Below are 27,473 nucleotides of genomic sequence, written 5' to 3' on the forward strand. Positions count from 1 at the left end.
AAACGTCTCTTGGCAGATTCTTTAACAAGTAAAATTTCATTATGTCTGGTCCTGGGGCTTTATTGTTACATTATCGTCCGCGGGGGGAAGCGGCGCGGTAGATCTTCTGTGCCGGGGCGGAATCCGTACAAACCTTCTTGGCGAAATCGAATGTCCAACTCTCTCGTTAGTACTGTTTCAGGTTCGGTTTCTCTCATTAATCCGTCAACGAACCAGGGACAGTAAGCGTTTGTTGGCTTTCATAAAAATTTTCATTGGCTCAGGTAACCCGCCATTCCGGTTGATCTTGTACGCCGGTGGCCTTTTTCGCGTACACGTTTCAACACTTTTTGTCCCACCACGGGTTGGGAGACCTTCCACGAGAGTTCGCGTTTGGTACACGTTTTCTGAGCTTGAATAGCGGTGTCGAGAATAAAGCCACCTAAGAAGCCGTACTCTTCCTCCGGAGGAAGGTCTTGCATGGACTCGAGTTTACCGGATGCAGGATGCTTAGCTCTTCCAATCACTATTTCGTTTGAGGTCAGACGAAATATTGATTGTACTCGTTGGCCTTAAGCCGTTAGCAATAGTGATTAAAATTGACACAGGATCGCTGCCGTGTCGATCAGGCATTACCTTCCACATGCAATCTAACCGAGTCGAGCAGAGGGACAAGTCTAAGGAGCTTGGGCGCGCTGGGGGAGCAGGGATCCGTGTCATTTCACCGGTGTTCAAAATTGTCAATGGAGTTATCACAAAGTTTTTGGAGTGAGGTAGATTTCGATTATCATTATCATGAAAGCAATCCCATGCTATGCCGTGGGAGTTAAAATCAACTAAAACTAAGTTCAGTGCGGGAAAGAGTTCTGCATTGTCGCAAGATCTTCAATGCCTGGTGTCGAGGGAAGGTTAATTCTATTGAAAAAATAGCACGTTTTGATCCCCAAAAGTACTCTTCCGTAAGAGTGTTCTCGATCCAAGCAAATAAAATTAAAATCTATTTCTGAAGTACGTCATGTTTCGCATAATAAATTTTAAAAGGATCGAGTTTCGGGATAATGTTTTTTTAATGCTACTGTTAAACAGTGATCAAATCCGTGACCTCGTTCGAATTAGCTATCGAAGGATACAATCGCTGAAAGGAGGGGCTATTTTGCAGTCAACTGCATTAAGAATGTTTTTATTGCAGTGAGAAAGCTTACCAGGATGCTTTTAAGAGGGTGTTCTGTAACAAAACGGTCCACAGTGCTGGGAACTTCTTTTCTGAGCTCAGGTTTCGGAGACCAGGAGCTGTTTGCTTCGGTTTTGCACCAGTAAGTACTGTTATTTTGGAGGACATTGAAGAGACACCTTCTGAACATTACAACGAATCTTAGGAGAGGAAAAGTTCCTCCTTTTTCTATTGCTTCTAGGCGCAGCAGAAGATGTTCCCTCCTGGTGTTCATCAGAGTCACCATCGTCAGTAGACAAGCCAGTATAGATTTTTGTAGAGACTTGTGGCTTAGCTATTTAAAGCAGCATTTCTGCGAAAGATCCCTTAGAGGGTCCCTGAAGGGAACTCTTCAGTTTCTCTCCGCACTGTATCATCATGTCGGGAGATTATGTTGATTTCCCCCACTGTAAAGATACTTTTCGACACCCCTCCCCCAGGAGTCATCCACATGATTCTCATCGCATTTCCCACAACGAACCTTATTGCTACAATGGGAGGCTGTGTGTCCTGATTGTTTACAATTTTTGCATTTCATTACCCGTGGCACAAAAAGGCGAACGGGTAGACGATCATTGTCAAAGAGGAGGTAGGTAGAGCAAAACCGACGAAGGTCACCCGATAAGAGTCTAAGTTGACGTATGACGTATTCCTGTGAGCTGCCACTGATGTTGAATGCAAACATCCTGTATCTTCCCTGACTGAAGCATGGGGCATTTAACCCTTGATAAGGCCGAGAGTTTGGGGCTAATAATGAATGTTATATTAATGGAAACACGGTTCTTTCACTTAGTTTAGAATCTACATTTATTTCGTAATAAAAACTGTTTTGAGAAAGGTGGCGATATAGTTGCCACCGCCCGGTAAATACATTTTATGAAACTCTATTTCTTAAGGATAGTATAGGAAGAAATCCAAACGAAAGCTTAAGCTAGCTACCGTTATGCCCGTTTTTATGTAACCATTTTTGTTATTGCTAGATTCACTGTTTTTACCTCCATCTCTGTTCAGGCCAGTGCTCAGGACATTTTTAAGGGGGTTGGTTTTATTCGTTCCTTACAAAAGAAGGGTATAGCAACCCTCAAACTTTGAAGATCTTTTCTCAGGTCTGGAGGCCCTATTCTTTTGTATCAATAGACTCAGCTCAACAAATTGGGACAATGTCTGTTATCGAGAAGGAATCTTGAACAGACAGTGCTGCATGTGGCTCGTGGCAGTGCGGATTACTGCAGTGATTTGTAGTAAGCTTACCGACTAAACCTAAACCTCTTGTTCATTCCAGCCTTCAACTTACGCAGTCACCGTTAGGTATTACCTCAGTAGGGATTGTGTGTTTACTCTTTTTATATTGTGTTAATTGTTCGTAGATTTCCCATTGCTGTTGTTTTTTGCTTGCTGTCCAACTTTCGCGCAATATCTAGCTTGCTGATGTCTACTGTAAATATCGTCACCTGCCGAGACGCGAAACGATCCAGAGGTGCTGACCTTAATGACCGACATGTCTTTACAACTACCTTTCTTGGCGCTAGTCGTTTCGAATTATCCTATTTAGCTGGTGCTGAGCGGGGTACTCTCACAGGAATAGGAATTTTTGCTTACCGATTCCCGTTTTCGTAAACCATTTAGCTCTCAGGCACTGTTTTTCATCCATAGCTGATGTTGCAAGCTCAGAAAGAAGGGAAACATTTCAAAAGTAATTCAAAGCCTTCATTGGAATGGGTTTGAGACAACTATATTGCCACCTATTTAGATTCATTTTATTTTGATCTTTGTATTTTTTGCAACTCAAGAACCGCGTTTTCGGATAAAAAATACTTGTTTTTACAAATTTTGATCACCAACTTATAGGGTGTAGAGTAATTTATTCAAAATCGAGTTAATTGTATTATCCATGCAGGAAAAGAAAAGGTGACAATATAGTTGCCACTGTCTTATAAAGGGGTAAAACAGCTAACATGAGGACGACCGCGTCACATTCAACCCGATTAGATGGTACATATACACTATACTCCTTTGCAAAAGGCCCGTAGCCAGCAATATAATTTGCGTGCTTCAAATTATTTTCCTCCACCAGAAGCTTATCAGGGCTAATTATTGATGTTTCTGTCACCGCCGAATATTGCTTCATCAGAACTCGAAAAATCTGCAATAGATCCAAACATTTCTTGTCTTCGGTCCGGAAAAGTTTACAAATGGCCCGGTTGCGGAGGGTGGGTTCATTTTTAGTCGGGGAGGTGATTTTATTGCGACATCCATCTCGCCTTGAGGCAAACCATTATCAACGAAAGCCGTTTTTGCACGGGTTGTATTATAGTCATGAATGAGGAATATACAGTCGGGATTCACTGGTTGGCCCACAGCCTATGTCCAACTAACGAATTTGATTCGCTAGTTGGACCAACTGACAAATGTCAAAAACTCTCCAAAGAAGACGTTAGTAGTGTAAAAGATTAATAAATAGATTGTCAAAGCAAATTTTACATGAGACTTTGGCGTTCAGATGTTTTTCAGTTGGACAAAGGTCCAACGACACGGCACGAAATATTATTTGTCATTCTGCCCGAGACTTGCGCGCTATTCATTCAACTTTCAGCCAAAATATCTTATGAAGGTTGCAATGATGTTCGGAAGGATTATTTGAAAACATCCATACCATGAAAAAATCATATAGGGTGATGAGCCTATTTTCACCATACTAAGCAAGGTGCCTCACTAATTCGATAATTTCTTGCCTTACAATCAACAGAATGCGTAAAAATTAACATCAACCGCTTTGCTTCGTTGTTAAGAACCAATATAATAACACAAATGCGTTGAAAACAGTAAAATTCTCGTGTTTGAGCACAATGAAAACTCGAATCGAGTGCCCCTATTGTTGCGCTACCATTTGACTCAATGCGTTGAACAAAGATGGCAGACACTGCTCTAACCAACGGCTTCAAATGGGTAGGGTGATAATAGAAACATGGCGCAAATAGGCTCATCACCCTAGGATGAAATACTCTTGCTTATAACACTAAACTTTTGCACTCTCTTCCTTTTACTACGTGATGAAGCTACAATATGCACATATTTGTATCACATATACTTATCTATACATCACACTTACTTTCACTTTGAACACACGTACATATTACATTTTCAATGATAAAGTGCAGCGAAAATTATTTTTTATTAAATTTTTTTTGAGGACCTCACAAAAATAGGTCTTGCCAAGAACCTTCCAAACAAGTATTCTAAAAAAAATAATAAAATTTAATTGGTTTTGTGACAACTCAGAAAAGGTATCTAAAGCTTTTGGTATCGGTTTTAATCATACTTCTCCTACAGGTTAAACCATTTAAAATTTTATTAGCCAGAAAATTACTATGAGATGTTGTTCCTCTGTCATAATAATAATTTTATAATGAGAGGTTGGTTAAATTGTTTGCAATATCAGCCAGGGTATTCAGATAAATTCAATTTTCTTGAACGATATAGGCACTGTGGGTATACAGAATAACTTTTGAACCAGAAGTCGTAGCCTATTACTTTTCTTGGAAAAGTTGTACACTGTACTAGTATCTGCCGGAGTTAGCATTGTACATTTTTAGAACACATAGAAAACTGTCTACACAAATTTAAATATGAAAATTTGTGCCACCCTAGTAGTCATATGTTTGTTAAACATGTATGTGAAAATAGTTAAAACTGACGAAGCTGCGGCATTTATCTTGAAATGTATCCAGTGAAAATGTAATCGTGCACAGAGCATTCGCACGATTGATTTGTTTAGAAATATTTTCTAAATTATGAACGAAGGGTTTTGCATACAAAGATGAATAACTTTTATAAGCATAAAACATTATTTTCATCCTAATTATTAGCGAATTTCTCCAAAATTCCACGCGGCCTTTCCCGATTGAAAGGAACGGCCGCGCTCCATGAGACGCCGCGCTTAGCCCATCTGTCATAATATCGCGATTTTGCATAACGAAGGGCTAAATAAATATGAACCAACAGGTCTGTGCCACAAAAGGAGAAGGGCTAAAGGATAACACATATTGTTCCAGAAAACAGCACTGCGTTATGCAACGTTTTGTGCAGGTTGATTATACCAGGTGCAAGTGGTGCCAAATTCACAACGTTCATTCTGAATTGAAAAGTCCTTTTAGATTACAGAATTGATAAAATTGGTTAAATGAGATAAACTAATCAATCAAATTCTGTTTTAAAAATTGTGCTTGCGTTTAAAACAAAATGGGAGGCTTATTATTTCCGCTACATACTAAATTTCAAGCGCAAATAGCAAATACAATTGCTAGTTACACCAAAAGCTTACTGGCAACCTTACAGCGGCATTTAAGAAACAGTTGGTGCGGCGTGTACGTTTCAGTGAATCTCTCAATAAAAATTCCAACGTATAGGACGAACTTGTTAATAATTATTGGAGTATACCAAATATCAAAGGTAGTTAATTTAACCGTGCGTGCAAACGCGAAAAAGACGGGAGCGGACTTGGTGGGCACAATGTCAGAACCACCACAACGAATTATCTAGACTATAAATGGTATTGGTTTTAAATTTCAAAGCAAAAACGTGATTGGAACACTTCAGCGAACCACCTGTTTTTTCTTTTTTCCAATGCGGGGGGGAAGGGCATGTCATGTTTGTTCTTAAACGACTTTTTTCTTCGCTCAAAAGAGCGTTTGTTTTTTTTTCATGAGCTGTATAAGTATAGTCAAACATGAAATTTCAGAAACAACTAACATACCGCGTAGTAGCACAGCACCGGCTGGCTGGCTGGCTTGATTGCAGAGGGGAAGGAGCTATCTGACCAAGAACTTATTTCTCATAACAGTTCGATATGGCTTAAAGCCGCAGGCAAATTACTCTTACGTATGTGTTGGTGACCATACTGACATAAAAAGAAATTTGCGTTAAAATAATTTACCCAAGAGACTTGAACCGACAATCATTGTCTCACCGAAGACACCCCTTTGCTAACTGAGCTAACGCGATACATAACAGCGTGATGGCAAAGTGGCATACATAAGTTTCGCTTGAGCGTGAACGATCTAAGCGCAGAGCTTCTGCTCGTGCATGCATGGGTATGGGACATTGCAAGATGACGTCGTATGAGTAAAAATGCTCGAAAAAATGACAGCTCAGCGAGCTTGTTTACATGGACTTCGAAATTTTTTTTATTCCGATTCAGTGCAAGTGAGCGTGTCATATCTTCGAGCATTTTTACTCATATGACGTCAACTTGCAATGTCCCATACCCATGCCATGCACGGGCCGCAGCTCAATACGCTTGAATCGTTCACGCTCAAGCGAAACTTATGTATGCCACTTTGCGAAGACACTGTCATGTATCGCTATAGCGCAGTTAGTAAAGGGGTTTCTTTGGTGAGATATTGATTGTCGGTTCAAGTCTTTGATAATTGTTTAACGCGAATTTATTTTTATGTCAGTTGGTCATCAACGCATACGTACGAGTTATTTACCTGCGACGTCAAGCCATACCGAACTTTTGAATGAGAATGAAGTTCCGGGCCAGAGAGCTCCTTTTCCCTCTGCAATCAAGCCAACCAACCAGCCAGCTGTGCTACTAACGGTAGGGGAGACCGGGGCTAGTTGGCGGTGTTTTCAGTTTTCATTTTTTACTGCTTTGACTTTGGTAGATCTTGCAAAATAGAACACGTTGCATGAAATAGTAGACTGTTGGCAACATCTCTGAATTTTATTAAAATGTTTGATACGTTGTCTTCATTTCTAGAGACAAAAAAAGTAACGCGGAAAAGCCGCCAACTTACCCCAGCCTCGGGGTAAGTTGGCGGTATGCATGGGGTAAGTTGGCGGACTGCCAGAAAATAAGCAATTCATTAGGAATACAATCACATAAGTGGTCCATATGGAATGTGCCGATTGTCTTTTCAATAAAACTGTATAGTATTCGACATACTCATTATATTTCAGTTTCAATACCCTGTCAAAATAAGCAATTCATTAGGAATACAATCACATAAGTGGTCCATATGGAATGTGCCGATTGTCTTTTCAATAAAACTGTATAGTATTCGACATATCTCATTATATTTCAGTTTCAATACCCTGTCATTTTGACTTACTCGATGCGTACTCCATATTCAAAAGCAAATTTACGAAATTCTTCAGGCGTTTGGCTGAAATAATTGTCCATTTCATTGACGAGAGACATAAGAAAAAGTTTCTCTTACTTTGGAGTGAATTCCAGAAATAAAAATATATTATGACTATTTTTGCACTATTAATAGTACCGCCTACTTACCCCGTGTGCGTTACCGCCAACTTACCCCAACCGCATATTTTATAAAAAAGGATTTAAAAAATTACTTTTGGGTATGAATAGGCATAATATCTATACGGATGCTGAAGCCTCTTTTCACGCACTACTGAAAAATATAATCGTTCGGGACCTTAAATTACACAAAATGTTTAAAATTAAGAAAATTTACAAATTATGCTCAAAAACACAATTTCGTCCACAGCTTCTACAAAACATAATGTTTCGCAACAAAAGCACATTGGATAATGCGTTTCACATTACTTAAGGTACACAACGAGAGACAACGCTTTATGTCTAATAGAAACGGAGAAAAAGGGGTTCCGCCAACTTACCCCAACCGCCAACTAGCCCCGGGCTCCCCTATATTATTTGTTTCTGAAATTTTATGTTTGACATATAAGCTGATGAAAATTTTTTTAACAAAACTCGGAGGAGCGAGAACTCATGCCTCTTTTTATCTCTAAACCCCAACCCTTACACAGAACTACTGCAACGCTCTAACGAACGAAGAAAACAGTTGTTTAGGGACGATTCATAAATTACATAACGCTTTTAGGGGGGAGGGGGTACGACAAGTTGTGACATGTTGTGACATAGGGGGAGGGGGAGTAAGCTAGATAGTTACGTAATATGTTTTCACCGAAGAAAAAAAAATTTCAATGAATAACATAATAGAAGATGTATGTAACAAATTGTCACAAATGTCTCCATCCCCCCCGATGGAGACATTTGTGACAATTTGTTACATGGGGGGAGTCAATTTTTGGCAATTTCTACGTTACGTAATTTATTAATGGCCCTTATCCACAAGCATGACATGCCCGGCGCATGTGCACCGTATTGTCTAAAAGAAAAAAGAGAAGAAACAGGTGGTTCACTGAAGTGTTCCAATCACGTTTGTGCTTGGAAATTTAAAGCCAATGCCATTCTCAATGATAGGTAAAGGACCATTCATAAATTACGTAACGCAAAAATTGCCCAAAATGGTCTCCTTCCTCCCCCCATGTAACAAGTTGTCATAAATTTCTCTATCCCCCCTCCCCTATTACGTAACAAATTCCTCGAAAAAAAAAATTGTTTCGTAACGATCTGGCTTACTCCCTCTCCCCCATATGTCACAACTTTTCGTACCCCCCTAAACGCGTTACGTAATTTATGAATGGTTCCTAATCACCAGATGGAACTTTCTAAATGGAGCCTAACTTTGCAGGGATGATTGCTTTCGACGATAGCATGTTTTTGTTACAGCTCAGCAAAACAAAAAAAGTAAAATGCTACAGGCTACCCAAAAAAAAAATTGTTGTTAAAATTTCCAAAAATAGTTAAAATTTGTTTAATGAAGATTACCACTAAACACAAACACTTTCAGCTTCAATTTTCTTTAACAGAAAGCTACGATTATTCAAACAATGTGTGTGTATGAAAGGTGTGAGCGTTTTTTTTTTCCATACGTTTATTTGACACGGCATTTGCAAAAGCTTTTTACGCCAGTTTCTTTTTTTACATAGCACGTTACAAAAATCCTTAAGACTAATTTTAACTATACTAGTACTTTGTCTAAAACTAACACTGAAATCACTTTATTGTTTGCTTTTTTCCTTACATTGTTGTATTTCATACTGATCTAGTATTTTCGGGTGTATTTATTTACTTTTTTTTCTGTTATTGTCTAAATTTAAAAACTAAATATTCTAGGACACTTTAATTGGTGAATGATTAGCCTTGGATGAGAGTATGAGGAGACGAATTTAATTAAATTTTGACAGACGCTGTTTTTAGAAAATGATAGATAAGTTCCATGTATAGAGGATCGCGATACGCCAGGATGTCTCTAACAGGAACATGGATTGGTCTTCCTCGGACTTGTAAAGAATCTACTAATTGTGATCTGGCTTCACGATATTCAGTGCAGGACCAAACAACATGCTCAATGTCATGGTAACCTTTTCCACAAGCACAATGATTACCCTCTAGGTGTGAGCGTTGGGAAGAAATACTAGTGCGGATGACAACAGACAATCATGTTTTAGTAGTTTTATTTAGATTTTTAAAGAGACCGCCTAGAGGCGGTGTTGGGAACTAGAGCGTTAATTTGATTAAAACCATAACATCCACCAGTAAAATCTAACATCCGGACGATTAACATTGCTGTCGTTTGTTTTGTTTTTTTGTGACATTTGACGTACTAATGAAAGTTTAATTTGTCTTCAAATGCTGTACATAATCGTACAAATAATAACCTGTCATAATAAAATGAAGAAAAAATGTATTTATGGAGAAAGTCGCAGGGGATCGGTTTTATTCGTAATTCCCCTAAAATTACTAGTCGTAACTCGGTGAACTTATGGCACTCAGAAGAAGTTCACGTATGTTATATTTCAACCAAGTGACTGTCTGTTGGTACGGTATGGTTCGAAAACGCGCTACGGAGTAGTTTTCTAATTACGATATGATGTTCATATCGCGATGTTATATTTGAAAGATGCTTTTTGTTAGATATATTTGAACGACACGTTTTACTACATCAGATTCAATGAAAATTTACAGGTTTCTTTCAAATTGATGTAAAATGACTGATGCAACTAGCATAGCAACATAAGTGGCCTTAATGTTCAGATGTTATCGTCATAAACAGCCAGATTTGAAGGGTATTAGTTTTGGCTCTTGATTTTTTTGCTGCCTGTGAGCGGAATCGATAGTATTAATTAATAAGGGAAAGTTCCCGGTTATGGCATATCTGTTATTTCTGGTGTGTTGCACGCTTTATTGCATTTTTGACAAAGTTATATTCTAAGCTTTTAGGTTTATGATGGTATTACCAAATACAAATATGTTTTGTGAATTTGTATTTGGTATTACTATCATTATCGCTGGATGCTCCGTTCAAACATTTTTGGGTTCAATCAAAATGCGCTCCAGGTCCGCAGACTCTGTCTTTCTGGTATTTAATGACAGATATCGCCAAACTTACTCACCTGCAATATACTGCTCATGATCACATATTTGTCGTATATTTAGGATTATTAATTTTTATCTAAATGATTTGTGATCATGGGCAGTAGAACTTGCTGCAGTTTGGCTGAATTTTCTATTGAATACTCATTAGCTCTGAGATACTATATCTGAAATTTTAAGCAGAATAATATTTTTTCGAAATTGCTTATGGTAAACGAAATTGTAAACTTTTGGTTGGTTAGTGAACATAAACAGTGTTGAGTTTTAAAATGTTATTTTTATGCTCTGTATTAATAGCGTCTAAACCATTGGTTTTGCGGTTAGTTCGGAAAATTTTCGTTATTTCCAAACGCGTTTTTTTCGATTCCAAACAAATTCAAATAGAGACTTACTCTATTCAGTAAAGTTGTAGCTAATTCTAATACCAACAAAGGAATTTGTTGAGAACACTTGTAAAGTCATGAAGAGGCTGATCATGGTATGTTGATGTCGAGATTCTATGTATGAAAAAATGTTGGGTTAACCAAATCGGTTAAAATATTGTCATGATTTAATCACTGTAGTGTAGTGAGCAGCGTAATGTTTTGTTTGATTAAAAGCACAAATTCCAGTTTTCTAGCTCCCACTCCCTCAGACCGCCAAAGCTTTAGGGCTTTATAACAAAATTATGATTTTTTCAATATTCAAACCGCAAGTCAATATATTAATGTGATGTTATGTAATATATTTTTGCATTTGCGAAATTGTTTATTAATTACAAATACCTTCAAACTGATCTAATTGACTGACATTGTACTTTGAGGAATCTAATTTTTCGAATTTGCCCAGTATTCTTTTTGTTAACTTCTAATTTTATCAGATTGTCATATCACAATAATTAGTCTGCAGTATCGAAATAGTAGACCTAGGTCGTATTTAATATTCCAAATAACAATTGGCTTATTAAATAGAATCAGTCAGTAAAAATGATTTTATAGAACATGATTTTGTGAGGCTAAAAAAGTCACCTTTCTCCTAACGTTACTAGAAGCAAACACTGATTGTCTACCTTTTGAGATACTGCGCGCCATTTGTGGAATTCTGCAGAAACGATTAGAGATACGATCAAACCGACTAAAAATTCACCCTTTAGGGTAACAAAATTGCCTATTCACCCTGAAAAAAAATTAAATTAAAAAAAAAAATTGTTGGTCGTTAATGGGATTCAATCGCCCTCACCTTTATAATTTTAGCGCGAACATAGCGTTGCTGTCTCTAATAAGTACCGTTCGAACCGTTCTGTCCCGCTCCAACGCCCCGTTACCATACCATTAACTTATAGGGTAATGAGCTTATTTTCACCATGTTTCCATTTGCCATCTTTGTTCAACGCATTGGGCGACAATTGAGGCACTAAATCCGAATTTTCGTTGCGCTCAAACACGAGCATTTCATTGTTTTCAGGGCATTTGTGTTATTAGATTGATTCTAATCAACGAAGCAAAGCTCTTGACGCCAATTCATACGCATTCCATCGATTGTAGGCCGAGTAATTAATGAATTAGTGAGGTACCTTCCTTAATAGGGTGAAAATAGGCAATTTACCCTTTGTAAAAGTAATGGTAGTGGGCCTTCTTGTAGATGGATATACTGGATATATTTTTCCTAGAATTCATTTTACATTCAATATGTTGAACACCCAGAATTGGAACTTAAAATCGCAACGAAAGACGTTGTAACAATGGGAAAAATTGACAAGTGCTCTAAGCATCAGATGCTCGAGAAAACATGAAAACCGAGTGACTGTCGATCGAGCCAGTAAGAGACAAAACTATTCTGTAAGAACAACATTGCTGCATTGCCTTACAAGTTGTAAGTTACAATATTACATCATCACAAAGTGTTAGGAAGTTGATAGAACTGCTGATCATCGGCAATTGTCGCGTCTTCTCGTTTGAATAACTAGATACTTCAATGGTTATCAAAGTTGCTAAACTTTCGTATTCTTTAGTTGCTGTTACTATTCAGCTCTCCCTTGCCGAACACCTGAAATGAATGAATGATAAAATACTTTCATACTTTACTTGATGGGCTATATTGTGTCGATTTCGAAATGTATATATAGTTTATTTAGTAACGTTATAGCAGATCAACTTAAAGGACGTGAGTTCAAATCTATGTTTTCTCTCGTTTTTTTATATTGCGATTTTTTTTAAAGCTAAAATAGCTCAAGCCAGTTTACTCTCCTTTTTTATGTGTTCATTACAGCAAATTAAGTTTTCAAGTGCCGCCCACGCATCATTGTGCAGTCTATTTTTTCTTTGGACGGTCTTAATCCTCAAAAAGGCAAGCTAAAATCGTGGCTTCAACAAGCATTGCTCCTAAGACCCGGTGATATTAAGTCTTTTTTGGCTTTCTATCAGTGAGAGAATTGAAAGCCCAGAAAAAGCTCCATCATTTCTGTTCATAATTACAAGTTTATTCAAATTAGAGGATAATTATTGTAACCAGCCGTGCCTCTGAGACCACTTGCCTTTCTGAGGGTTAAAGAATATTATTAATACATATATTTTTACATGGTATACAACACATAAATGATATGATAGAACGTTTGACAGATGAGTAATTATTGTATTCATCATTAAAGTTGTTTTGAAAAAGGGATATTTTGAAATCAGTGTATCAGTGATTATGCAATGAGAGCAGATGCGTGCCTTAAGAGACATGATCTTCTACAATTAACAAAAAAAATCAAAGCTTTTTGAGCGATTTAGTGGAGGGGCTAAGACATGGTCTTTATTAATCACATAATAAAGGTTCAAGTAAATTTTATTAATACCTCGGTATGCAAAAAATGGATTGCGTTAAAATCGTTATCAATATGATGGCTTCATTCGTCAGTACAGTATTAAAATTCGCACAAAAAACGGGTGTTACACGCAAGCCAATGATTAAATTTTAAAAGCATTTACAGTATGTTTATAAAAGTGCACGACAAACCTACATGATGGTTGAATCAGTTTATTTGTACCCTGCGTGTTTGGCTAGCGTATCATCTACTGCCCCCACAAACATTCAAACTATTCACTATGAACACCATAAAAGCACCTAACAAGAATTCTTTTTAATCAGTTTGATTTTTCATTGCGCCTGAGCTAGAAAATATACCACAGAAATACGCCATATGCACCTCAGAGAGCTTGGAAGCGCCCTACGAGTTAGGATAGACTATCCACTACCATCTCATGAGCTCAAATACTCATACCAACGCCCCAAAGAGATACAGTATATGCGCCCCAGAAAATCTGAAAGCGCCCGGCAAGTTAGGATAGACTATTCGCATAACGCCCCATGAGCATACTACCTACCCGTTAGCTCAACATACTCATACTACTGACCCATAGAGCCTGAAAACGCCCTGCAACTTAGGATAGATTATTACCGCCTCATAATCTTAAATACTCATTTATATGCGCCCCAAAGATACTGAAACCGGTTGAAAGCGCCTTGTAAATTTGGAAAGTTTATTGCCCACCTATCTAATTGCCAGACGAGCCATGGGAATATCATACTCCAGCGAGTGTGGAAGCGCTCTGCAATATATGGGAAATTCATACTAGCGCCCAATACAGTCTCGGAGTGCCGTGCGAACTATGAGAATATCGGACTTGCGCCCTAGGTAGTTTAAGAGAGCCCTGCGACCTATGCGAATATCAAACTGGTGCCCGAGAGATTCTGAGAGCGCCCTGCGAGCAATATGAATATCATGCTGGCGTCCCATATAGTCGCTGTGAGCTATGAGAAGCACCCAAGCGAGTGCGGAAGCGCTCTCCGAGCTATAAGAATATCATACTAGTACTCCAGAGAATCTTACAGCGCCCTACGAACTATGAGAATATTAGACTAGCGCCCTAGCGAGTTTAAGAGCACCCTGCGAACTATGTGAAAATGGTAAAAGCACTCGAGAGAATCTAAGAGCACCCTGCAATCCATGAGAATATTAAACTAGCGCCCCAGAGAATTTGTAGGTGCCCAGTAAACTAAGAGAACATCAGACTAGTAATCTAGAGAGTTTGAATGCGCCCTGCGAGCTATGGTAATATCATACTAGTGTCCCAGAGAATCGAAGAGCGCCCAGCGAGATATGTGAATATCATACTAGCGCCCCATAGAGTCTCGAAGCGCCGTGCGAACTATGAGAATATCGGACTTGCGCCCTAGGGAGTTAAAGAGAGCCCTGCGACCTATGCGAATATTAAACTGGTGCCCGAGAGACTGAAAGCGCCCTGCGAGCAATGTGAATATCATGCTGGCGCCTCATAGGGTCATATTAGCACCATAGGGAGCTTTAGAGCACCCTGTGAGCTATGAGAAGCACCAAAGCAAGTGCGGAAGCGCTCTCCGAGCTATGGGAATATCATTCTAGCGCTCTAGAAAATCTTAAAGTCTCGGAGCGCCGTGCGAACTATGAGAATATCGGACTTGCGCCCTAGGGAGTTTAAGACAGCCCTGCGACCTATGCGATGCCCGAGATACTCTGAGAGCGCCCTGCGAGCAATGTGAATATCATACTGGCGCCCCATAGAGTCATATTAGCGCCCTGTGAGCTGTGAAAAGCACCCCATCGAGTGCGGAAGCGCTCTCCGAGCTATGGGAATATTATACTAGCGCTCCATAGAATCTTAGAGCGCCCTACGAACTATGAGAATATTAGAATAGCGAGTTTGAGAGCGCCCTGCGAATTATGTGAATATCGTAAAAGCGCTCGAGAGAATCTAAGAGCGCCCTGCAATCTATGAGAATATTAGACTAGCGCCCCAGAGAATTTGTAAGCGCCCGGCAAATTAAGATAACGTTAGACTAGTAACATAGAGAGTTTTGTGAATATCATCTTAGCGCCCTGAAGAGCTTGAGAGCGCCCTGTGAGCTATGATACTACGTATCACACTGAGGCCCTAGCGAGCATGGAATCACTCTTCGAACTATGGGAATATGATACTGGTACCCCAGAGAATCTGACAGCACCTTACGAACTATGGGAATGTCAGATTAGCGCCCTAGCGAGTTTGGGAGCGCCCTGCGAGCTATGGAAATATTATACTGGCGCCAGAGGGAATCTGAGAGCGCCATGCGAGCGCTGAGAATATAAAGCTAATCTAGAGAGTTTGAGAGCGCCCAGCGTGCTATGGGAATGTTATGCTGGCGCTCGAGAGAATCAAAGTGCGCCCTACGAGCTATGTGAATATCATACTTGCGCCCTATAGAGTCATACTAGCGCCCTAGATAGCCTGAGAGCGTCTAGCGAGCTATGAGAATATCATTATAACACCCCAGCGTGGAAGCGCTCTCCAAGCTATGTGGATATCACAATAGCACCCCATAGGGTCTCGGAGCGTACTGCGGGCTATGAGAATATCAGACTAGCGCCAATGTGAGTTTTAAAGTACCCGGCGAGCTATGGGAATATCACACTGGCGCCCCAGAGAATCTGAGAGCGCCCTGCAAACTATGAGAATATCAGACTACCCTACAGAGTTTGAGAGCACCCTGCGAGCTATGGGAATATCATGCTGGCGCTCGAGAGAATCTGAGAGCGCCTCGCGCGCTATGCGAATATCATACTAGCGCCCTATAGTCATACTAGCGCCCTAGAGAGCTTGAAATCGATTTGCGAGCTATGAGAATATTATACTAGCGCCCTAACGAGCATGGAAGCGCTCTCCGAGCTATGGGAATATCATACGAGCAGCCCAGAGAGTCTGAAAGCGCCCTACGAACAATGAAAATATCAAACTAGCCCCTAGTGAGTTCGAAAGTGCCCTACGAGCTATGGGAATATCATGCTGGCGCTCGAGAGAATCTGAGAGCGCCATGATATGCTGGCTGCGAGATATGTGAATATCATTCTAGCACCCCATGTAGCCATACTAGCGCCCTGCGAGCTATAAGAATACCATACTAGCGCGTCAGCGACTGTCAAAGCGCTCTCCGAGCTATGGGAATATCATACTGGCATTTTAGAGAGTCCGAAAGCGCCCAGCGAACAATGATAATATCAGACTAGCGCTCTCAAGAGTTTGAGATTACCCTACGAGCTATGGGAACAAAATGCTTGCGCCAGAGAGAATCTGAGAGCGCCCTGCGAGCAATGGGAATATCATACTAGCGCCCAATAGAGCCATACTAACGCCCTAGAGAGTTTGAAATCGGTCTGGAGCTATGAGAATATTAAACTAGCGCCCTGGTAAGTTTTGGAGTGCCATGCGAGCTATGAGAATATCGTACTGGCGCCCCAGAGAATCCGAGAGCGCACTGCGAACTATAGGAATATTAGACTAACGCCCCAAAGAAGCTGTGAGCGCCCTGCGAACTATGAAAATATCGAACTACCGCCTGAAGAGTTTGGGCGCGCTCTGCGAGCTATTGGAATATCATACTGACGCTCGAGAGAATCTGAGAGCGCCCTGCGAGCTATGGGAATACCATACTAGCTCCCCATACAGTTATACTAGCGCCCTAGAGAGCTATGAGAATATCGAACTAGCACCCTAGTGAGTTTGAGAGTGTTTATGCTAGCGCTCCAGAAAATTCGTGAGCGCCCTGCAAACTAAGAGAACATCGAACTAGCGCCCAAGAGAGTTCGAGAGCGTCCTGCGAGCTATGGGAATATCATGTTGGCGCTCGAGTGAATCTGAGAGCTCCTCGCGAGCTATGTTAATATTTTATTAGTGCCCTATAATCATATTAGCGCCCTAGAAAGCTTGAAATCGATCTGCGAGCTATGAGAATATTATACTAGCGCCCCAGCGACCAAGGATGCGTTCTCCGAGTATCATGTAGCGCCCCAGAGAGTCCAAAAGAGAAGAATCTGAGAGCGCCCTGCGGACGATGAGAGTTTCATAATATCCTAGAGAGTTTGAGAGCGCCCTGCGAGGAATATCATGCTGGTGCTCAAGGGATTCTGAGAGCGCCCTGCGAGCTCTGTGAATATCATACTAGCGCCCTGAAGAGCTTGAGAGCGTCTTGTGAGCTATGATATTATATATCATACTGGGGCTCTAGCGAGTATGAAAGCATTCTCCGAGCTATGGGAATATCATACTGGCACCCCAGAGAATCTGAAAGCGCCCTACAAACTGTGGGAATGTCAGATTAGCGCCCTGCGAGCTATGGAAATATCATACTGGCGCCAGAGAGAATCTGAGAGCGCCCTGCGAGCGATGAGAATATAAGGCTACCCTAGAGAGTTTGAGAGCGCCCAGCGTGCTATGGGAATGTTATGCTGGCGCTCTAGAGAACCTGCGAGCTATGTCAATACCATACTTGCGCCCCATAGAGTCATACTAGCGCCCTGGAGAGACTGAGAGCGCCCAGCGAGCTATGAGAATATCGTAATAGCACCCCAGCGAGTGTGGAAGCGCTCTCCGAGCTATGTGGATATCACAATAGCACCCCATAGGGTCTCGGAGCGCCCTGCGAGCTTTGAAAATGACAAACTAGTGCCTTTGCGAGTCTGAGAACACCCTGCGAATATCATACTGGCGCCCCATAGAGTCATATTAGCGCCCTGTGGGTTGTGAAAAGCACCCCAGCGATTGCGGAAGCGCTCTCCGAGCTATGGTAATATTATACTAGCGCTCCAGAGAATCTTAGAGCGCCCTACGAACTATGAGAATATTAGACTAGCTCCCTAGCAAGTTTGAGAGCGCCCTGCGAATTAAGTGAATATCGTAAAAGCGCTCGAGAGAATCTAAGAGCGCCCTGCAATCTATGAGAATATTAGACTAGCGCCCCAGAGAATTTGTAAGCGCCCGGCAAATTAAGATAACATATTAGAGAGTTTTGTGAATATCATACTAGCACCCTGAAGAGCTTGAGAGCGCCCTGAGAGCTTTGAAAATGACAAACTAGTGCCCCTGCGAGTCTGAGAGCACCCTGCGAGCTATCGGAATATCATACTAGCGTCCTATGAGTTTTGCAAATATCATATTGGCGCCCCAGAGAGTGTGGAAGCGCCCTGCAAGCGATGGGAACATCAGACTATCGTCCGAGAGAATCTGAGAGCGCCTTGCGTGACTTGTAAGTATCAAACTAATGTTGAAACGCTCTGCGAGGTGTGGGAATATCATACTAGTGCTTTCAAGTATCTGAGAGTATCCTATGAGCATATCATACCAGTGGCCCATACAGTCTGGGATCGCCATGTGAGTTATGAAAATATCATACTAGCGCGGCAGGGAGTTTGACAATACCCTACGAGTTTGAATAGATTCACAAAATTCCAAGTAGCTGGGATCATTAAATTTGCCTTCCAGAATGATAAGGCCAACGGAATTTTTTTTTTGGCTCAAAAAATATTTTTTTTCGGTTCCAGGAGCTGATTAGTCGCCGACTAACCGTGACTAACCGCAACTACAGCACTGTCTGTCAGTCGGTGGGTTCTGTCAATTTGCGAGCGGTTTTCGGTTATATCAGTCGGTCGTCAAATTGTGAATAGTGCGGTGTGATTAGAAAGGTGCAAAATGTCTAATGACGAGCTGCTACGACTATCCAAGCAAGAACGGCAATTGTGAAATGTGATGGACGTGATGAAGGACTTCGTTCGAAACTACCAAGAGCACCTCGATAAGGGATCTTTGGCAGCACGAATTCAGAAACTGGATGAAATCTACGATTTATTCTGTGAATCAGGAATGCGCATCGACCTGATATTGGAGGATACAGATTTTGACGAAGATTTCGTGGATCCTGATGAATCTGAAGAAGATCATGCTGTTAGGACGGCGAGAACGAAGGCAAAGAAGGTGAAAGAGAATGAAAAGGTTCTGAAAGACTTCATCAATGAGTACTTCGCAATAAAGCAATCGATGCAAGGTCTAATGATTCCCTCCGGATCGAGTTCCAGTGTGGTGCCTGTCGAATCAACCAACCAGCAGGGCTCTTCTCTATCAATGATGCGTGTAAAACTCCCAGAGCTGAAGCTTCCTACATTCGGTGGACACTTGAGAGATTGGATCACCTTCAGGGACACCTTTAAGTATCTGCTTTCAGACAACGCACAGCTCACTGAGATTGACAAATTCACCTACCTTCGCACGTCTTTGTCAGGAAAAGCTCTGCAAGAAATTGGATCGATAGAACTGTCAGCGGCGAACTATTCGATAGCTTGAAAGTCGTTGGAGTCCCGGTATGAAAACAAAAAACTTCTTGTAAAATCTCATCTCGACGCGCTGCTATCGATCGAGCCTATGAAAAGGGAGAGTTTTGAATGATTGAACCATGTGATAAATGATTTCGATAAGCATTTGCAGCTGCTGCACAAGCTGGGTGAAAATACATTCGAATGGAGTACAATATTGGCACATATACTAGCGAGTAAGCTGGACACAACAACACTACGCTTGTGGGAAACAGAACACCGATCACAAGAAGTGCCCAGATATACCGCCATGTTGGAGTTTCTTAAAAACCACTTTATTGTTCTACAATCCGTTACTCCCGAACGATCCAGTTACCAGCAACATGAACCCAAGAAGACATCACGGGCGTTCAATAGCTATACAGGGTCAACTCAAACAGCGTGTCCATTCTGCGGCGAGTCTCAACATCAAAGTTTCCAGTGTAAGAAGTTCAAATCCATGAAGATAGAGGAGAGAAGAAACGCGGTGAAAACTGGTCGACTGTGCTTTAACTGTCTATCTCGAGGTCACATTTCCAAACCATGCTCTCGCAGTTCCTGTCGATTGTGTGGACAACGACACCACACGATGCTGCATCAAGGTTCAAGCCAGACTGGAAGCAATTCATCAGCTGCACAATCGAATAAGCTACCGCATTGGCAGCCGAACTCGCAAAACCCACATTCGACCCAGACACCCTCAACCTCATACACACAGACACCAACACAAACTCTTTAACAACCATCCAATCAACCCAACACAAATTCCTTCTCAGTTGCTACTTCAAGTAGATAAGTTCAAAAGCCACCCAATACAAACACAGCCACAACGCAGTCCTCTCCGCTAGTGAAACCAAGGCATCACGAACGTGCTTGCAACCGCACTCGTGATACTTGAAGACCACTATGAAAATTCTACCCTAGCTAGAGCTTTGCTTGATAGCGGCTCTCAGTTCTGTTTCATGTCAGAAAATCTGTCGCAACAGTTTAGGTTCAAACGGTCTCGAGAAATTCTTTCGATAAGTGGAATTGGCCAAGCCACGAAGAAATGTAAACAGTCTGTCGTTGCTCGTATCCGATCCCGAGTGTCTGGTTTTGTGGAGGAGGAGACTTTCTACGTGCTACCGCAAGTCACTCAGGACCTGCCAACCACGAAGATCAATATTAGCAGTTTGGCACTTCCCCAAAAAGTGATTTTAGCCGATCCGAATTACTTTGAGCCAGGATCGATCGATATAATAATCGGGGCTGGATTATTCTTCGACGTGTTGACGGCGGATAAGTTCAAGCTCGGAGAAGACGGTCCTGCTATGCAAAATACAGAGTTCGGATGGATAATCTGTGGTAGAATTCCAAATGTATCGAACCATTCCAGGGCATGGGTAGCAAGTGCATGTAGCGAACGAGTTAATGACTTGTTAACCAAATTCTGGGAGCTAGAAACCTGCCGTTCTAATAGTATCCATTCCGTTGAGGAATTCGCCTGTGAAGTCTACTTCGACCGCACAACTGTGCGTGATTCTAGCGGGCGGTTCGCCGTTTTGTTGCCCAAGAAAGATTACCTTATTGCTCGGCTTGGTGATTCAAAAAACACAGCGCTCAAGCGCTTCCTTGCCTTGGAAAGACGTCTAGTAGGTGATGCTGATACCAAATTGATGTATTCCCAGTTTATCGAGGAGTTTCATCGCCTCGGCCACATGAGGGAAGTACTAGACGACGAGGAGTCTACAACACAGCAGTACTATATTCCACATCATTGTGTACTCAAACCTGACAGTACGACCACCAAGTTGCGCGTGGTGTTCGATGCTTCGTGCTCGACTAGTAGCGCAATTTCCTTAAACGATGCGCTAATGGTAGGACCGACTGTACAGGATGATCTCGTTTCAATAGTCATGTGGTTCCGATATGCAGTAGTCGCAGACATTGAGAAAATGTATCGAATGGTACAAGTCCAACCCAACGACTGTCAGTTACAACGCATCTTCTGGAGAAACACTCCGAATGAGTTCATTCGTGTTTTTGAGCTCCCGACCTCGCAACGAAGTGTTTGCGACGATTGGCGGAACTTGATGGAGATAGGTTCCCGGAGGCGGCAAAGGTGTTAGCAAAAGACTTTTATGCCGACGACATGATGTCTGGCGTTGATAGCATCGAGAAAGGTGTTCAACTTTGTGCTGATATTCAAACGCTTCTCAGTGGAGGTGGATTCATGCTTCGAAAGTGGAGCTCAAACTGTGCTGCCATCCTGCAGCAAATACCCGACGACTGTGATCGTACATCATTCGAGTTAGACGACTCCAGTGCTACAATAGAGACACTAGGACTTGTATGGGAGCCTAGGGTAGACAGCTTCAAACTCAAGGTTCCTACCTGGAATCATTCTGAAATTTGTAAACGAACTGTTCTATCAGATTTGGCCCGAATATTCGACCCGCTTGGACTAGTCAGCCCAGTAGTCAGCACAGTAAAAATATTCGTCCAATCCCTCTGGAGACAGAAGACTTGGGACGATGCTCTTGCTGAAGACTTGCAAAAGCAATGGAGCAACTTTCGGAGAAGTCTGGATAGCTTAGTGAATCTGCAAGTTCTACGTTGAGTCGCTTTCAGCAAGGATTGTCTGTCATTGCAATTGCACGGGTTTTATGATGCCTCTATTAAGGCCTACGGAGCATGTATTTACCTGCGCTGCAAGCATTTCGATGAAAGTGTCACGTCCCACTTGCTAGTGGCAAAATCAAGGGTTGCACCGCTTGAAGACTTAAAGAAACGGAAAAGGAAACAGTCGATTCCGCGATTAGAACTGTCGTCCGCACTATTACTCGCTCATCTTTATGAAAAGGTGGTTACCAGTCTGAAAATAACTGCTCGACCATACTTCTGGACCGACTCTATGATAGTCCGATATTGGTTGTCATCGAGTCCATCACGGTGGCAGCAATTCGTTGCGAACAGAATATCGGAAATACAACATGCTACTCGAGGTGGCGTGTGGAGTCATGTACCAGGCACAGAAAACCCAGCAGATGTACTATCTCGTGGCGTTACAGCGGATCAGCTGAACGAAGAACCCCTATGGTGGAATGGAGCACCGTGGATGCGAGGAAACGAAGACAGTTGGCCAGAAAATGTACACCTAACCGTGGCAGGTGTCGACTGTGCTGGAGAAAATTCGGCTGTGTCCGTGGTAGTCAATATGTCTCCGCCGAACGAAATCTTCAGCCTCAGATCATCGCTGACAAATCTAGTGAGAATCACTGCCTGGCTTCTCAGATGGAAGCACAACGCGCAACAACCCGAGCAGGAGAAAATAGCTGCGAAATACTAAATTTAGGTATCAATACCAACGACTGTTTACCACAATATGGTATAGATGAGCTCTACATAAGAGGTAAAATACCAAAAAAGAATAACACAGACATGTTCTACAAATAACTATTTGATAATGAAACGAGTTATTATAATACTTGAATAATAATAAAACATTTTTCAACCTTCCAATAATAAAATTCACTCTATGGATGTATTCAATAAGGTATTGGTTTGGTATTTATAAAAATAACTGGAATACATAAATAATACTAAAATAAAGTATCATACCTCATTGAGGTATTAAGCAGGTATTGAAAAATGTTTCTTCAATACCTGCTTAATACCTCAATGAGGTATAATATTCAATTAATACTAAGTTTTGGTATGAATACCAAAAAATAGTATGCTCGGGTTATTGCCCAGTTATTTTCTCCTGGTCGGGAAAGGACTCACAACAATCGAAGGTCTGGGATTCTAACCTATGCAGAACGAGAATCAGCTCTACTTCATCTTGTGAAACTCGCTCAATGGGAATGCTTCGAACAGGAACTAAAGGATTTGCAACGAGAGGGTCAAGTTAAGTCGATGTCTCGCATTAACACTCTTCATCCGATAATGCTGGATGGTATAGTTCGCGACGGTGGTAGACTGGTGAATTCTCTAGTTTCAATCCAGAGAAAGCATCCGATAGTGTTGGATAAAAATCATCCGTTTACGTCACTAGTAATGCTTCATTATCACTACAAATTGTTACATGCCGGTCAGCAACTGCTCATTGGCAGCGTTCGTGACCGATTTTGGCCGCTCAGCATACGTAGTCTTGCCCGGCAGACAATACACCGTTGTGTAACCTGCTTTCGCAACAAACCGACGGTTCACGAACAATTGATGGCAGTGTGACCCCAGCTCCGCCTTTCCTCCGTGCTGGGGTAGACTACTGTGGTCCGTTCTTCATCAAATACCCTAATCGCCAACGAATTCCTGTGAAATATTACACTGCCATATTTGTGTGTTTAGTGATCCATATCGAAATGGTCGCAGATCTGACGACGTCAGGATTTTTAGCCGCTCTGAAACGATTTGTGGGCAGACGTGGCAAATCAACGATCATCATGTGTGATGACGGCAGTAACTTCGTGGGGGCAAAACGTGAACTAGACGAGCTCCGCCAAACCTTTCTGTCGCAACAATCACAACAGTCGATCATTTCCGAAGTTGCAGATTCCGTCATGGAATTCCGGTTCATTCCAGCAAAAACTCCTAACTTTGGCGGCTTCTGGGAGGCTGCTGTCAAATCGATGAAACAGCATCTCCAAAGGACGATCGGATTGAAGATTTTGTGTCCGGATGAACTGCAAACGGTATTTGTGCAAATAGAGTCATGTTTAAATTCAAGGCCTCTCACTCCGCTGAGCAACGACCCATCAGATTTCGAGGCGTTAACACCGGCGCATTTTTTAATACAACGGCCGCTGACGGTAGTACCCGAGCCAGCACTGAAGGAGGTTCCAGCAAGCCGGCTATCTCGATGGCAACAAGCACAAGAGTTTCTACAGCACATCTGGGCCAAATGGTCAACGCAATACTTGTCCAATCGATTTTGGGAATAACTTTTTTGCGTGTAGGATACATAAAAATTGCCAAGGGGAAGGTAAAGTCATTCACCAACCCACAGGTAGTAATAGAGCTTCTTGCAATAACAAGTATCGGACTAGCATGCCTTCTCTTTCTTGTTGCTTCTTCTAGCCTGGAACGCAAAATCAGGCCTGGCCAGCAACGGTGCTGCAACCAGGGGGAGGGAGCGGGGGGGGGGGGGGGAGTTTGTGTCGGACGAGCTCAAGCTCAATTAATTATTTATTGCATTTAAAAATTATAAAACATTACATGGAGTGTTTGAATGAACGATAAAGTACTCGTAAAGGTGCCCGCTATATCGCTACAAAGAAAGAAAAAGGTAAATGAATAAAATTAAGCCCTTAGCAGAGTTTTGTTATCCTGAAATTCATACAAGAAATGCATTCTTCTGAATCTTTAGGTGCCATGGACTAAACTAAATAAAAACAATATTGTACGTGTGTTTTTGCGGTACATAAACAGCTTTTATAATTCCAAAAGAAAATTTCTTAAGATGAATCGTAACATTTTCAGACGTTCCATCACCAACACATCCAAAAACAACGAAAGCTTTCACCCTTTATTCACCATTCTAACAACAGCATCGTCGAATGAACTGTTCCATTTCCCGCGGCCTGAACGGACATCATCCAAACAGCAGTTAGCACAGTGGTTACTTTTGTCTTCCGCCTCCTGAATGTTGCTGCGCCTGATGTTACCATCAGCCGCAATGGGGGCAGCACCCCGTTCAAATTGGAATCGCCGTGCGGGCGAACTCGCTGCGATTGTACCACCCGGATCTACACCCTTCGGGGCTAGCGAACCGCTGCGTTGTACTGGGTGTGTGTGTGTGTGTTTATGGGTGTTCGGGGGGGAGGAAAATTGCCTTTGTTGTCGGTTTGCAAAAGGAAACGACCAGCTGCCCCGGGTCCTGTTCTACGCTGGGAGAGACCGCTGTGGTTCCGTTTTCAGATCATAATTGGTTACTTTTTTTCTCTGTGCAACCCATATTTCGCACGTTGTGAGCACGTGCAGGAACGGGGGTGGCTCACATAGCATGTAGTTAGATGTTACAGTTTTTTCACCAATTTCTCGTATAATTTTGCTATGGACTTATGCAAAAACTTTCCACACTTTCCATTCGAGTCAAACCATATGTAGTTTTTTGCTTCAGGCGAAACTGAATCAGGTTATAACTCTTACTTCTGTGTAAATATATGAGCTGATGGCAGTTAGGGTTACAACCTCATCCAGTTTCGGAACACACATTAGATTTCAACAGCGATTTTTCCAAGTCCCCAAAAATGTCACAACCACCCCAGTACCGTCCGTTAGCTATAGAGCTGTATGCAATCGAAATAGGCAACTGAAACGGCTGTTATGATTTAATTTCCGTTTCGCCTCCCATCCGGCGGGTTCACACTATGCCCTGCGCGACAAGAGGAATCAACTTGACTTCTGCTGTCGCCCAGAACATCGCCTCTGTTATGGAAATTTTCCCCCTGCGGTTACCTTCCAGGCAAATGAGGTGAAAGTGCCGTTTCAATGGGGAACATAAAAGCCTTTTTTCTTCCTTTCCCAAATGTTCTCTGCGGTTTCCTAATGGGGTCTCAAATGAGCAACTTTTCGCAAGGGGTTCACACAGTTCGATCCGAGATTTCCCCCCAAGTCGTAACAGTAACTTTGAGTTTGCTCTTAACAGGATCTTAAGTACCGCTTTTCTTTTCATTGCAGTTCAGACTAAGTGATCTTTTCAATAAATTAGGAACCGCTTTTAGGCTGCAATTTGAGCCTAAGCCGATAAGTAAATGGTGAAACGTTGCAAGGTAACCGAAAAATATGAAAATTGTTTCCTTTCGGTTCCGTCCCATCATCTCAAAACATTTACAGCTCGTGTATGGGAATGTTTCTTGTGAATCCAAATCTGCTTCACCATCGCTTGAACCTTTCGCTTGCAAACAAAACCCCCAGCAGATTAAAATTGGTGGGCCGAAACTTTTGCAAACAACACCGCCCAAATGTTGTGCGTGCGAGTGGTACTTCAACACGAAAGTTTGCCTGTTCCGTTTCCTTTTTCCACTCTGGCAACGATGGCACTTGTGTTTTGGGAGTGAATTTTCTCGGCGACTTTCACGCCTAGAGTTGTTTACAAAAAAAAAACGGAAGAAAGGCACTGAACCTGTGCCGGTTTCCACCCACGTTCTGTTCAACTCGAATTCAGAGCAGGATGTACCCCAATTGAATATTAGGACCGTCGTCGGTTTGGGACGAAATTAAATTAACTGCTTCTGCTTGGGCTCTTCTGCCGGCCTGGCCAGCTGCTGGCGGATGAAGCTACAAAGAGGTCATTCTTTCTCCATTTCGTAGCGCCTCAAGAGTTGCAACTTGGTATACAGTGGAAGCGGAACAATAAGAACGGGACGGATTTCCCTTCGGCTGTTGTGGGGGTTCACTGATTTGAACTTATAACTTGTGATCTTCGGGCGAGGGAAAGTTTCCGTGAGATTGTGGCAAAACTTGGGAAGCTAGTTAGTGCGAGAAGTTCGGTCATTGTTGGATGTGTGTGTGTCTGTGTGTTGTATATGAGATACAATTTTGGGCCTTTCAAGTTCAGCAGGATGTTACCGGAACGTTTGGCTTGGTCGTAAGCTGAATTGTATCTTCTTATGGGTATGGAGCCATTATTCCGTTCGATTTATGATTGTCATAGGAAGTGTAAATTCCGGGACGCTTGGTTCTGGGTCGTTAAGTTTTTGAACGGTACCGAAAATCCAAGGCGTGTAGCCTCTGAACAGAAAACTTTTGGACTTTATTGATGCTATTATTCACTCGTTGCTTTCCTTTTTTTAATTAAATAAAATATTTTAATTTGCATTCGATTCAAAAAAGCCAATCATACAGTTACTACGCAGAAAACTATGCGATCATGGGTAGTA

The 27,473-nt window shown here is 41.9% G+C and overlaps 3 protein-coding genes across 3 annotated transcripts in view; 2 read left to right on the plus strand and 1 right to left on the minus strand.

Annotated features, from left to right (window-relative positions):
- Nucleotides 1-27,473, minus strand: part of LOC131692132 (5-hydroxytryptamine receptor-like) — a 589,846-nt gene that overhangs the window by 361,730 nt on the left and 200,643 nt on the right. The gene's annotated exons all lie outside the window — the stretch shown is intronic.
- LOC131688206 (uncharacterized) lies at nt 19,013-19,603 on the plus strand. The gene has a single exon (XM_058972378.1). It carries the CDS (start codon nt 19,013-19,015, stop codon nt 19,601-19,603), a length of 591 nt encoding a protein of 196 aa, XP_058828361.1.
- On the plus strand, nt 23,955-24,533 carry LOC131688207 (uncharacterized). The gene has a single exon (XM_058972380.1). It carries the CDS (start codon nt 23,955-23,957, stop codon nt 24,531-24,533), a length of 579 nt encoding a protein of 192 aa, XP_058828363.1.

The sequence above is a fragment of the Topomyia yanbarensis genome, chromosome 3 (assembly GCF_030247195.1).
Source record: "Topomyia yanbarensis strain Yona2022 chromosome 3, ASM3024719v1, whole genome shotgun sequence".
Taxonomy (NCBI): domain Eukaryota; kingdom Metazoa; phylum Arthropoda; class Insecta; order Diptera; family Culicidae; genus Topomyia; species Topomyia yanbarensis.